General features: G+C 34.3%; 2 protein-coding genes across 5 annotated transcripts; one reads left to right on the top strand and one right to left on the bottom strand.

Moving 5' to 3' along the window:
* Positions 1–1,451: 1,451 nt before the first annotated feature.
* LOC102588767 (uncharacterized) lies at positions 1,452–4,289 on the bottom strand. The gene is made up of 4 exons (XM_006344808.2): positions 3,749–4,289; positions 2,648–3,085; positions 1,975–2,278; positions 1,452–1,603 (listed from the first exon to the last, which is right to left on the bottom strand). The coding sequence occupies exons 1-4, from the start codon at positions 4,145–4,147 to the stop codon at positions 1,467–1,469; spliced, it is 1,278 nt and encodes a 425-aa protein (XP_006344870.1). The 5' UTR covers positions 4,148–4,289; the 3' UTR covers positions 1,452–1,466.
* Positions 4,290–8,102: 3,813 nt separating this feature from the next.
* On the top strand, positions 8,103–13,155 carry LOC102588212 (uncharacterized). 4 transcript variants are annotated; one of them, XM_006344806.2, is made up of 9 exons: positions 8,103–8,191; positions 9,049–9,193; positions 9,310–9,396; positions 9,673–9,800; positions 11,122–11,218; positions 11,316–11,393; positions 11,486–11,711; positions 12,266–12,486; positions 12,687–13,155. In XM_006344806.2, exons 2-9 carry the CDS (start codon positions 9,092–9,094, stop codon positions 12,708–12,710), a joined length of 963 nt encoding a protein of 320 aa, XP_006344868.1. In that variant the 5' UTR covers positions 8,103–8,191; positions 9,049–9,091; the 3' UTR covers positions 12,711–13,155. The 4 variants fall into 4 exon arrangements, with proteins under 4 accessions (XP_006344868.1, XP_015163087.1, XP_015163086.1 ...); XM_015307601.1 differs by lacking the exon at positions 8,103–8,191 and adding an exon at positions 8,290–8,501; XM_015307600.1 differs by lacking the exon at positions 8,103–8,191 and adding an exon at positions 8,290–8,507.
* Positions 13,156–13,497: the final 342 nt, after the last annotated feature.

Genomic DNA, 13,497 nt, shown 5'->3' with positions numbered 1-13,497 from the left:
TAGTGGTGCAATTTTAGTAGGAAGGACAAATATGCATTAGTTTAACTACAAAATATTTGTTGTCAATTTTAGTAGTATGTGTTTCAATGGAAGAAGGAGATGGAGAAGATTAGAGAGATGGGTTTAGGGTTCTAATTTGATATAAATGGGTCGGTTTGGATTAAAAGAGAAAATCGGGTCATTTACTTGAAATTGGGTAATTTTAGTTGATTTGGATTTTTCATCCAATTGAGGGCAAAGGGTCAAAAATACCCCTCAACTTTGGTTTATTGTTTGACTACGCCCTCGCCGTTAAAATGAAGTTATTTTTACCCCTCCCGTTACTAATTTCACCAAATTTACCCCTCAATTGGATGGAAAACCCCAAATTGACTCAGTTTAACCCAAATTTAAAAAAAAGACCCATTCCCCATTTTAAACCCAATGCCCGACCCGTCCAAAGTTGAGGGGTATTTTTGACCCCTTTCCCTACTTTTTACATAGTTTACAAATGTATAAATTTCATTTCAAAAAAATTGAAGATTTCATGCGCAAATTTCCGGTCAAACTTAAACTGTTCGACTCTCGAAAAATGAAAAGTGTCACATAAATTGGGACAGAGGGAGTAATTCTTTTTATTTAGTTTCTTTGTACTGTTAATCAATCTTTGGTTCTCCTTATGTATTTCAATATAATCAATGTAATATACAAACTACAAGTTTTTGCAAAATCCATCTGCCTTACTAGGGTCAAGTGAGATATCTCCTTATTGCTGGAGCATTTCATTGCCCTGGTCTCTTGAGGCTATGCCTAAGGCTCGTTCTCAACGTGATCGTTCTGAATGTAAATATGATGAAGGTTCTTCTAGTGATGGAGATGGTTAACAAGTGGAATAACCACTCTTTCTTGAGAAATTGGATGAAATAACATCGTGATTCGTGGATAAGTTTTTAACTATATTTTTGAACTGTTGTGTTATTTTGGTACCTGTTTTACAAATTTGATATTGTTATGAGTAAATGTGTTATTTGTTGAATGTCTTAATTGATGTTTTGGTTGGAGATAATTGGTGTTTGTTAAAGATTGTTTGATGTTGTAGTGTTGGTTGATTACGGTATTATAGTGTTCAATCTCACTAAACGAAATAAAGGATTTTGCAGCAATTATTTTGCATCAATAATATAATTACAGCTATATTATATTTAGCGACAATAATAAATATGGTTGTCCATGAGTTTTGTCCCTCGGAAATATAGATGATTTTAGTTTTTCACAAATGTTGTGAGGCAAGAGAGCATAAACAAAACAGAAACTTATTCATGGAAATTTATCATAAGCAAGAAGAAAACTTTCATCTGTTTTACAAGTACAACCATTTCATGGATCCACATTACAGGATCTTATACTATACAATTTCAAAGACGACGACATATATAAATACTCCACATTTTTCAATTGTGCAGCAACAGCAACAGCAACTTAATAATTCAAGAAACTCCGACGGTTTTACCAAGCAACCAGAGCATCAGTGTCAGCTCTATTCCGAAAATGGTGTGAAGAGAAGTTCTGTCTAACATGAAGCCATATATCGTAACTCCTGCTCGATTGTTCTCAAAATATGTCACTGCAACACCATGCATATATCAAAATAAGTGATCATTAGTTTGTTTGAACCAATTATGCATTTATATACGAGTTTAACTTATATGCATCGATAGTGTAAAGATTTTTTTAAAAAATTTTGTGTATAGAATTATCATATCATAGTGACCTACAATCACAACAAGTAATTGCTTTGAAGTACACCTAATTCTTTATATTGTGAGTGCATAAATTATTAATATAATACTCCTTCTGTTTCAATTTGTTTGTCTGGTTTGATTTGACACGAAGTTTAAGAAAGTAAAATAGACTTTGGACTCTTTTGGTCTTAAACTAAAGATATGTATGTACCAAAATGTCATTAAAACGGAGGGCTAAGTGAAATGAGCATACCTAGAGCCTGTCTTTTTTGGAACGAAATTGTACTATAGGCATACGAGGGGACAAACTTTGTATTATCCAGTTCATCCTCTTCATCTCCAACATCCTCTGCATCAGATGATCCGTTATAACCATTGTTGCAATCTACTCGATGAGCTGCTGGAGGAAACTCATTCTCAGCCCAATGATACGAGTCTATTGTCGCGCACGCATGCCATTTTGCAGCGAGGCATGTCACGGATTGTGCCTTGTGAGTAATTCTGGTTGCACTTCGCAACAGTATCATCAGTCCAGCAAGAAGGCTGACAGAACACAGCTGCATATATTAAGGACCAAAATATTTAGTTCCACTAATGGACAGAGGCGAATTCATAATTTAGAGTTCAATGAGTTCAAAATAAGTGTGATCTTATTTTGTATAATGCATTTCCATATATTTGCTTATATCTTGGAAGAGCTTCGTCCAAGGACCGCAAATTATCGTCAAATATTTGCTCATATATTTTTCAACCAACTTATAGATAAAATATTAGACTTCCATCCAAGTTTGTAATAACTTACAAAATTTTAGACCAAAAACATGCTAAAAGGTCCAGATGTTGTAAGAAAGATAAAAAGATGATCAAAACTCGGAAGCAATCACAAATAAAAAACACTAGTTAATGAGATTACGAGAATGCATTACCGCAAGTTCACCACTCTTATAGATTCGTAGATCTGCATTTGGGCGTGTAGTCAGGAGAAGGGAGGCAAATAGACTTGCTGTGATAAATATCAATGTCCACAAGATGAATACGCGGAACCTATGGCTAATAATTCTCAAATGCCTCCTGATCCTGAGGTGTTCTCTCAACACAGATTCAACATCAGAATCCACATGGAAGAGTACTTGAGCGAAATCCTGTAGTCGGAGAATCTGAAGGTAACATATCAACCGGAAAAGGACACAAACTAAGAAGAACACGACCGTCCTGTAGAACCAGGAGCTCAGCTCCAGAATGCAGGCGATAACATTGCCCAAGAATGGGATTTGGGTTCCACCTGAGCTGTACCACCAAATCTTGTATGTGCTTTCAGCAACAAAACATGGCAGGACAAAAAAGAACAGGATTTTTGTCGATCTCTGCATATATTAATAAGAAGAGAGAATATAGTTTTACGTCATGTTGTTAAAATGCGCATAGTAGTAATTACTACTACAAAACAAGAATCAACATATCATGTTCACTGATTTGAACAAATATTTAATTGCCTAACCTCATAAATTCAGGTATCTCCGAACATACAACAACAATAATATATCCAGTGAAATCCCACAAAGTGAAGTGTAGATTTAGTTGGCTTAGTTTATCAATCAATGGAGTAACTATTCAATCTACATTTATGAATGGAACTCTTGACTCTTGTTTGCATTGAGCACCATGAAGTCATACTAGAGAAATATCGATCCTCGGCCATCTAATCATTAAAGGAAAAACCTTTACTACGATCAAACTTTTTCAGCTTTTTCCATCTGACCCTATCAGGAGGATCTATATACCTACCAGTATGACTCGAACCCTCAATCTAATCGGTTGATTGTAAGAGGTTCTCAACCACCAAAGCACGCCTCACTTGTCTTTTACTATCAAACTTAATCATTCATTTTAAACACAAAATTTACCATATGGAATTGAAAAACTCAAAAAGGAAACAGAGTCTAAGGAACAAAACATCTTTAAAAACAAAATATGAAATCGTGCACGAGACAGATGGCTGAGAGGAAGAGGGAAAAAAAAATACATACATTAAGCTGTTGTGTGTAGCAGTTTCTAACAGTCTCACTCTCATCACAAAGTTTATCCAGGAACAAGAACCTCCGAAGTCCATATTTCTTGTTGAACCTCGAAAGACAGATGAACGACAGAGCAGCAACGCTGCTCATCGACAACTGAGTGACACAGTCATAAGTCCTAATATGATCAGCATCGCACTCGCTACAAGCCAGTAGGTAATGAGACAGCCATGGCACAACAACAGTTAGCAAACTAAACACAAACCAAGACAAACAAGCAGACGAAGGGCTCGATTGATCGACACACATCCACTTGAACCACGTCCTAAAACTCCTCAATTCATCATACATGTGTGAACCACTTCTAACTAATACCGTCTTATTTTCCAAAGCTTCATCCTCGTCCGCCATATTTATACTGTCAGTGTATATAACTTAAACAGTTGCCTTTGTTAGCGCCAAAACTTGTTCATGGAGAGAGAACAAAATATTGTAAAATATTAAATGACAACGAGTTGATGGTTTTATGAGGCAACTTGTGTAGAAGGGGGAAGAAAAAAGGTGCAATAAATGGTTGGTTATTATATTGGAAAGTAGAGGAGGATAAATGATAATGGATGAATCAAGTTCCTATTCCTCAAATTTCAATTTTTCTTTTACCACAAAAAGTAGTTGGAATCATCAAAAGGTTAAGGGATTCCTTGTGGATTCTTCCAATCAATGGACATTACATAGAGTTATTATTATTATAGATGGAAGAACCCATGGAGCTTGTGATTTAAGGTGCACTTTTTACTAATCTAAGGTTCCGTGATCAAACAGCACATGTTCACCGGTTTAGTAATTTAAACTAGCATTTGGCCATAGATTTTAAAAATATTTTTGACAAGTAATTTTTGTGTGAGATTTCACCATGTGTTTGGTCATAATTGTTGGGAAAAGTATTTGATTTTTATAGAAGAAATGATTTATATTCATAAGTTGTAAGGAGAGGAAATTTCGCAAATAGCCACTAAAAATAACTTAATTAGGCTTCATAACTATAGTTTGTTAATTACAATTCGTAGCTACATGTTAGAGGGAGGAGAGAGGCGAGCGAGATTGGGAGAGGGAGGAGAGAGACGAGCGAGAGAGGGCAGAGAGTGGAGAGAGGTGAATTGTATTTATATCTGTCTACGTACACTATACATATGTATTTGTATATCTGACAAGTGAGATTGGGAGAGTGAGGAGAGAGGCAAGCGAGACTGGGAGAGGAAGGAAAGAGGCGAGTGAGAGAGGACAGAGAGTAGAGAGAGACAAATTGTATTTGTATATGTATAAGAGAGGAGAAAGGCGAGAGAGAGGAAAAGAGGAGATAGACACTCATAATTATAGCTAAAAAGAGGTTGCGAGTGATAATTAATTGAAACTATAGCTATGTTAGCTAATTAACTAGTATATGTTTGCCTATCCGCGTATTTTCCCTTTTTAAGAACTATTAAAAATATCCATAAATTTGTATTATCATTTAATAATGAACATGCTCTGTGATAAAAACTAAACTCTTATATTATAAGTTCTAACCTGTTTATAAACAATTTCACAGATCGTTGTAGGAGTTACTCAAGTTTTCTCAACTCATACAGGAGCATTCAATTTTTATATTTACATTACTTTTAACAAGTTCTGTGGAACAATATCATTACAAACTTGAGAGTCAAATAACAACAAACACATCATAAGCAAAATTAATAAATGATGGGCTAAATATAAAAAATTGGCATAAATTTTTAAAAGTTCCCAAAAAATAGAATTGGGCTCAAAAACTAGTTTTTCCTAGTTTTTTGGAATTTGAATGATATATTACATGCACTTTACTATCGATCGGCGACAATAGGAATATAGGTGATAGGAATAGTCAAGTAGTCTTAGAGTTGATGGCAAAACGCTTAATAAAGTTTTATCAATCCGCAATGTGTAACCCGATAAAAAGTCAGAGTCAGTTCAAGTGATTACTCAACATGATTGCTAGCAAATTCATAACCTTAGAGTGATTTCATTCATTGATTACGTAAGAAATCTACTCTTTGTTTGATTATTTGTTCATTAATTGTTCTCTTTTTTATTTTTAATTTTGTTAAATCATAGATAAAACTTTTGGATTTTATCATTTGAATAAATAATCAACATTAGTTCAATTTAGTAAATAGTTTGACAAGTCTTTGTGGGTACGAAATCTGAACTAAAAATCCTATATTATTTGTACGCTCATATATATATATACTTGTGTGTGCATTTGGACACGACAATGGGTTCAAAAGAACAAAACAACCATGTGGGTCATTACATGTCTAAACCCTTAAAAAGTAAGACGACACTCCACTACCTACTAACCTTCTACTCTAATACACGTCCTCTACATTCTCTTATATAAGCTAATGTCATGTCCTCAAGAAAAAAAGTTATGTCATGTCATGTCTAATCACTTATCTCCAATACTTTAATTTTTTTGGCTCATCTCTACCTCGCTTCATACCTACTATATCCAACCTCTTGCACCTTCTCACTTGGACGTTTGCGCAACTTCTGTTCACATGTACAAACAATCGCAATCGCGCTTCTCTCATATTATCTACCACAAAGGTCTCTCTCACCTTATGCAGGATATCCTCATTCCCAATCTTATCGCTCCTTATATCTACCTCAACATCCTCATTTTCACAACATGCATCTTCTGAGCATGAGAGTTCTTGACTATACAATAATTTACCTCATACAATAAAACCGGTCTAACCACCACTATAGAACTTACCTTTAAGTTTTGGTGGTACCTTTTTATCAGACAAAGACTCCAGAGGCAAGCTTCCACTTCATTCATACTGCACCAATACAATATGTGATATCATCGTCGATATCCCAACTTTCTTGAATCACAAATCAAAGATACTTAAAACTATCTTTTTGGGGGATGACCTTTGTATGGACAACTGTTCAAAAGATGATGTCCTAGAAATAAAGATGATGAGGTGAATGTGTGAGCATATTCGGAGCTATAAAATTAGAAATGAAGATGCACCGAATAAAATCAGAGTGACCTTTGTGGTGGATAAAATAAGGAAAGTAAAATCGAGATAATTTGAGCATATAGTCCTAATGAGGAGGTAAGCGGTGGTGGTTCGAGAAGAGATAGATGTAAGTCAAAGAAGTTATTTAAAGCATCTTATTATTTGTCTTAGTTCACGTGACAAACTTTACATAAATTATTTTAAAAAATATATATTTTTATACTAAAAATATTTAATTATCATAATTTAATAATCACAAATATTAATAACCTTTTACAATTAAAACTTTGTGCACAATAGTACTTTCAAAATAAAATTAAGAGGTAGCATTACTTAGCATTCTTTTTGCCTGTAGTTTCCCTGTTGGCCTTGTCAACATATCCTCCATGGATATTGAAAATTTTCCCCATTGATATGCAAGCATGCATCATTCCTAATGATTCATTTTTCTTCTTACAAGAGCAACCCTAATAATTAGGGCGGACCCACCCTTATTCAAGTGGTGTCAAGTTACATCCTTTCATTGAAAAATTATATTTCTCATGTCTCAATTTATTTGATTTACTTTCATTTTTAATCAGTCTCTAAAAGAATAACATATTTATATATTAAGTAACAATTTAAATTTAAAATGTCAATTTTCTCCTCAATGAAATAATTTATAGCTACATAAATTTCTATCATTCATTTTAGACCACAAGTTTTAAAAGTTTTCATTTCTTTCTTAAACTTCGTGCCGAATCAAATTACCTCACATAAAATGGGACAAAGGTACCCCTCGGGGTGGCTGAGTGGTTTGGGCTTGGGACTTTCATGTTGGAGGTCTCAAGTTTGAAACCTCTTGCCAGCGAAAGCAAGGGGTTTGCCTTCTGGGTCGAGCTCGTCGCACCGGGCTTGCCTAGTGTGGGTTACCTCTCCTATGTGGTTTGCGAGCTATTGCATATGAGCGGGAATTGTGCGCACACCAAGGATAGCGGCTGCGGATTTTCCTTGTCATAAAAAAAAAGATATGGGACAAAGGGAGTATATATGATTTTTCCATTAATAAATATATATAAATATTGACATCTCTTGACACAAGTTAAAGATTTAGCCTAGTGGTTAAGGTGTTGCAAAAATTTCAAGCCTGATTCACACGCTACAGTTTCTATACCACATTTATTTATCAATTAAGCCTCATGCATCTTTAAAAAAATGTATATTTGATGTCAAAAATTATTACTCCTAATCAAAAAGACAATATGTAATTATTTAATTTATTTCATAATAAATATTTGTGAAATTAGGTTGTTTCCAAATGAAAAAGAAGAAGAAGAACAAGAAAATAGTAGAATAATGTCCAAAATCTTGAATTATATGAGCACATTGGTGAACCCCACAACTATCTCTCGCCATTTTTCGACTGCAGGTACTTTTCTTCTCCGATTGCTACCTAATTCTTGTCGTATCTGCAAAATTATGTGCTCTTGCTATTAATATTTACTCATTTGTTGAGCTGAAATGCTGAATTTGAGATTATTTTTTTCTGTACTTGAGTTGCATTTCATGGCAAACTGCTCTAAATCTTCAAGCTTTGTGTTGATTACATTGTTGTTTCTTTTCATTTTTTGGGTTTCCTTCTCCATTTTTTCTCACTTAAGGTGTTCTTTTTCTGGGTTTAAGAATGTGTTGAAGACCCAAAATAAGTTGGTTATTTCTAGCTTATACGTGCGTCCACGGTATATGTGTATTTTTTTGAAATTGAACATACCTCATTCAATTATCACTATTATTGTCTTTTATTTTTGTTTTTTCTGGGTTTGGTACTAAAAAAAATTGGAATTAGCTACGAACTTACATAGCTATTTCACTCGTAGCTAATGGAAATCTGTAGCTAAATAGGATTAGTCACATATTTTGCTGTTTAACTACAAAATTTGTCCGTTGCTAAATTCAGATTTTTAATAGTGTTCTTTTGAAAAATTAGCTCCTTTCTGATTATGAGATAATGGTCAAAAATCACACACTTGAAGTATAACTTTCTTGAGGTAGGAAATGCAAATAATTAGCTTGTTTCGAAACGTGTTTTGATAAATAGTTGGTGATAGTTCAGATAGGAAATGCAAATACGTGATAGTTCAGGTAGGAAACATAAGAAAAAAGTGATACTTCAAATGTGATTTTGACTATTATCTCTATATTATTTATTTTCTTTTTTCACCCTTCAATTTCAATATATGTGCTTCTTCAAAAGAACCTTACTTCTGTTTGATCAATTAAATATAGTGAGGAAAGGAGAGTACTAACAAGTACCACAACGATTGTCAAAATGAAGAGTAGCAATCAGACATGGGATCCATTGGTGAAGGAGTTCACTTTTGCAGCAAATTCAGCTCCGTTCAGTAATTGTCATGCTTCGACTATTGTTGAGGTTGTGATAAATTTTAGTTGTGGTTCACTGATTAGCTAGATTTACTGAGAATATAGCTGATTTGGTTTTTCATTGACTGATGGATTGAGATTGCAACTGATTTGGTTCTTATAAAGGTGAATAAGGATCATTTCTTGGTTGCTTATTTCGGTGGTACAGTCGAGGGAGCTCCTGATGTGAAAATTTGGGTACAAACTTTTAAGGTAATCACATCCTGTACAACTTAGCTTGAGTTCTCTAACTTGTTGATGATCTATCGTTTTTCTTTTGTATCAGATACTCTATGATTTTTTACTTGCAAACCAATTACTGATTTTGAGTTGATAATTCGTTTATATCAGCTAAGTCATTTTCAAAACATACAATTGTCCTTTCCTAAATAGCATTACAAACTTATTCATACGCCAAGCTCCATATGAGTTGTCTTTTTTAATCTATTATGGGAAAATGAAATTGAAAACATGGAACATTTTGAGCAGGATGGCCATTGGACCGCTCCTGTTATTGCTGATGAGCAATTTAATGTTCCAATGTGGAATCCTGTACTGTTTAAGCTTCCTTCCAGTGAAATACTCTTATTCTATAAAATCGGGCAAGAGGTACAAAAGTAAGTATATTCAGGCTTTCTTTTTAATCTAGTGGCAAGATTATGTTATGTAGATATCTAATCAGACATAGACATCCATAATACTGTTTAAGCTTTAAGTTTCAAACATATCATTTTATTATCAGATCTTTTCCACAACTAAATTTTATAGAATGACGTGTCACTAAATTACTATAAGGAGGATATAATTTGGGAGTACATTCACAAGTATTTATAGACATGTATCTGTTAAACATTTTCAGCATCTCAGTAGAAAATTAAAAGGATGTGTCTTGCTACTTGCGTTCCATCATTAAAGTGAAACTTGAAGAACTATGATAATTTTTTGATCGTATGATGCCATGAAATATTACAATAGTGTTAACGAAACATTAAGTTCGTAGACTCATCTCAATTAAAATTCCATATCAAGATGAAGATATTCACATATCCAGATTCCAGGTTCTGTTTTGTGCATAAAGTCAAAGGTGTTGCATTTCATACAAAGATGTGTTTTTGTGCATAAAGTCAAACAATGAAATAAGTAATTTTGTAAGTCTTAATTGTATTTCCTTACATCTCAACTATGTATTAATCATAGAATAATTGAGAAAATTTTAATATTATCTTCAAATGTGTTGACTTCTCGTTTCATGCAATAATAGTAAGCTAGATTTCATTCTCAGATGTTGATAATTCCTTGGTTATGCATAGTAATCGAGTTACATCACAATTCATTGCTGAATATACATCACTACTATCTTTACTACTTTGTTGAATACAATTATGATTTACCACGTCCATGAGATTATGTTCAAACTTGCCTCTTACCTCGGACATCACTAATTAAACACTATACTATCAATACTTCTCAACATCACGTTGAACAGGTATACTCTGTCATTCATTAGTTTGTGATATCATTTAGTTACTTCTGTCATTTCACCCCTTAATGCATAATATGCTGTTTTCTGAGTGATCCCACTTCATTACTTATGCAAGGTTCTCTAACTTTGGAGCGTTATCCAGTTTGTCATGTGCAATTTCTCCAAAGTTGAATAGCAAGGCCTACTTCCAATTTCATTTTCTGTCAGCCAAATTAGATGACCAAGTTAGCATTCCTAAATTCAAACGAATTATTTGACTAAACTTTTCTAAATTCTTTCTAGCATTTAAACGTAATTCTAAAATTAATGGTTAATCAAACTTACAATATTTTATAATTCTTAAATCTTGTTTTAGACGATAACTTAATCAGGACAAGAAATAATGGCTATTATGCAGTATAATCAGGACAATAACTTTGTGCTCCCGATGCTTGCTGTTGGTTTTTGTACATTAGATGGAGCGGATGCTTGAAGCGGTCTTATGATGGTGGTGTTACATGGACGAAAAGAGAACAGCTTCCTCCTGGTATATTGGGGCCAATAAAAAATAAGGCATGAATTTGAACAATTCAATACTTTAAGTTCCATGCTATTTTCGATGTATCATATCTGATAACTTAAAAATAAGTTTTTCACTTATTTTCCTTAGCCTATCATGCTGGAAAGTGGTTCCTTGCTATGTGGATCATCTGTGGAGAGTTGGAACTCTTGGGGAGCATGGATGGAGGTTGTACTAAATAGTTGAGTAAAACGCTATAAGTATCCATTCCTAGTGTGTTCGAAATGAACTAAAGATATGCATATGTTTCTTTACTACAGATGACTACTGATTCAGGTAGGACGTGGAAAAAGCATGGTCCAATATACATCGAGAATAACCCTCTTAGTGTGATTCAACCAGTTCCTTATCAGACTGCAAATGGAACATTGCGTATTCTTCTAAGATCATTTGCTGGCATCAATAAAATCTGCATGTCGGAGTCCCATGACGGTGGTTATACTTGGAGTTATGCAAAGCCAACTGAATTGCCCAATCCTAACTCAGGTAACTATTTAAGAAAGTACAGTTCAGCTTTAGGTTGTTTGAAATTAAGTACCTATACTAAATGGTTACAAACTCGGTTTGTTTCTTCATAGCTTTGCTTAGCTACAAGATATTTTTACAGGTGACCAAACTTACATGTTTGCTGAAAGGCATAATATATAGATACTTTAACTTTGCTTCAACCGACGACTAAACACTCCAAATTTGAGTATGCACATGCAAACACCTCAACTGTCAGTTGAACACTTTAGCTTATAAAATTGATCATCTAGACACCTCCAAAATTTGTGTGTCACGTCACCATCGGGTGTCCACAAGACATAGAGGGAATGAGTTGGAGTGTTTAGTTGCCGGTTGAGACGAAGTTGAGGTGTCTAGACGTGCACTCTCAAAGTCGGAGTTCTTACTTGCCTACTGAGGCCAAGTTTGAGAGTCTGTATTATGCCTTTATGAAACTATACATGTGAACATTAGTAATATGACTTCACAGGAATATATGAGGAGCAGTTAGTCATTCCGACATAGTTATCGATTATATGATATTTCATAAGCAGGGATTGATGGGGTTAAGCTGAAAGATGGACGTCTTTTGCTTGCTTACAATACCATTTCTAGGGGTGTGCTCAAGGTAGCACTCTCAGAAGATGATGGAGACTCGTGGCATGATGTTGTCACACTCGAGGAACCTGTAGGAGAGTTCTCTTATCCAGCCGTTATCCAAGCTAGCGATGGATTAGTTCACATAACTTATACATACAACAGAACACAAATTAAGGTAAGTAACAATTTGGTGAATTTCATAAGATTTTGGCTAGGTTATTTATGATAATATGTTTTAATACCTACTAATTACTATCCATTTTTCACCTATTGAGGTGTATGAAACGTATTTTAACTTGGTTATTCAGATTGCCAAGTAATGGTACTTGTAGACTACTTAGGCATGATTCCTTTTTTCTTTTAATTGTTCTGCAGCATGTAACCCTTCAACCCAACTAATGGAGTACAGCAACATGAGAGATAAAGAAGGGGATCCTTTTATTAAGTTAGAAGTTAGTTCTCTTCGGCAGAGGATGATAACATAGACTGTGATAAGCTATGTAACACCGAGGAACAAGTACATAACCAATAAAGGTGTGTTTAAGTATCGTCCGTGCAAGAGATTGTTCTGTGTTTGCACCTTCATTTCCATGGAAAAGGACTGTGTTGTTCACACTTCACACAATCCTTAGGGGGGGAACTAGCTTGTCCTTCACGCTACTTGGAATCATCGATAGTTATCCATGATTTTGCTTTGGACTTTGATTGAAGAGACATCTAACTTTCTTGTGCTAGTTTGCTTAGGCCAAATTTAGGTGAATGTTAATGAAAAAAGCTTTGATCATTTCCTCCTGGAGTAGTGTAAAGATGTTTTAGTGTTTATGAAATTCTCCCTTATCAGTTATTTGTAGCTAGGGGTGTCCGTGGTTCGATTTGGATCGGTTATTGACTAAAATCAAAACTAAACCAATCTAGTAAGTTTTTTAAATTTCTAAAACCAAACCAAACCAAACAAAAAAAATAACCATTGGTTATTGTCGGTTTGGTTCAGTTTTTCTGATTTATTCAGTTTGAAAGTAATAGTTTTTTTGAGGACGTACGTATCTCGATAGACACAAACACCTAGTACATGAATAATCCACACAAAAACTAGTCGGTTCAATTAAACAATACTAGAGTTATCATTACACGAACAAAGTGATTCAATTAAAATAAAGTGTGACTATTTTATGTGAAGTAGGGTAGG

The sequence above is a fragment of the Solanum tuberosum genome, unplaced genomic scaffold (assembly GCF_000226075.1).
Source record: "Solanum tuberosum cultivar DM 1-3 516 R44 unplaced genomic scaffold, SolTub_3.0 scf00056, whole genome shotgun sequence".
Taxonomy (NCBI): Eukaryota; Viridiplantae; Streptophyta; class Magnoliopsida; order Solanales; family Solanaceae; genus Solanum; species Solanum tuberosum.
This window is presented reverse-complemented; position numbering and strand designations above follow the sequence as displayed.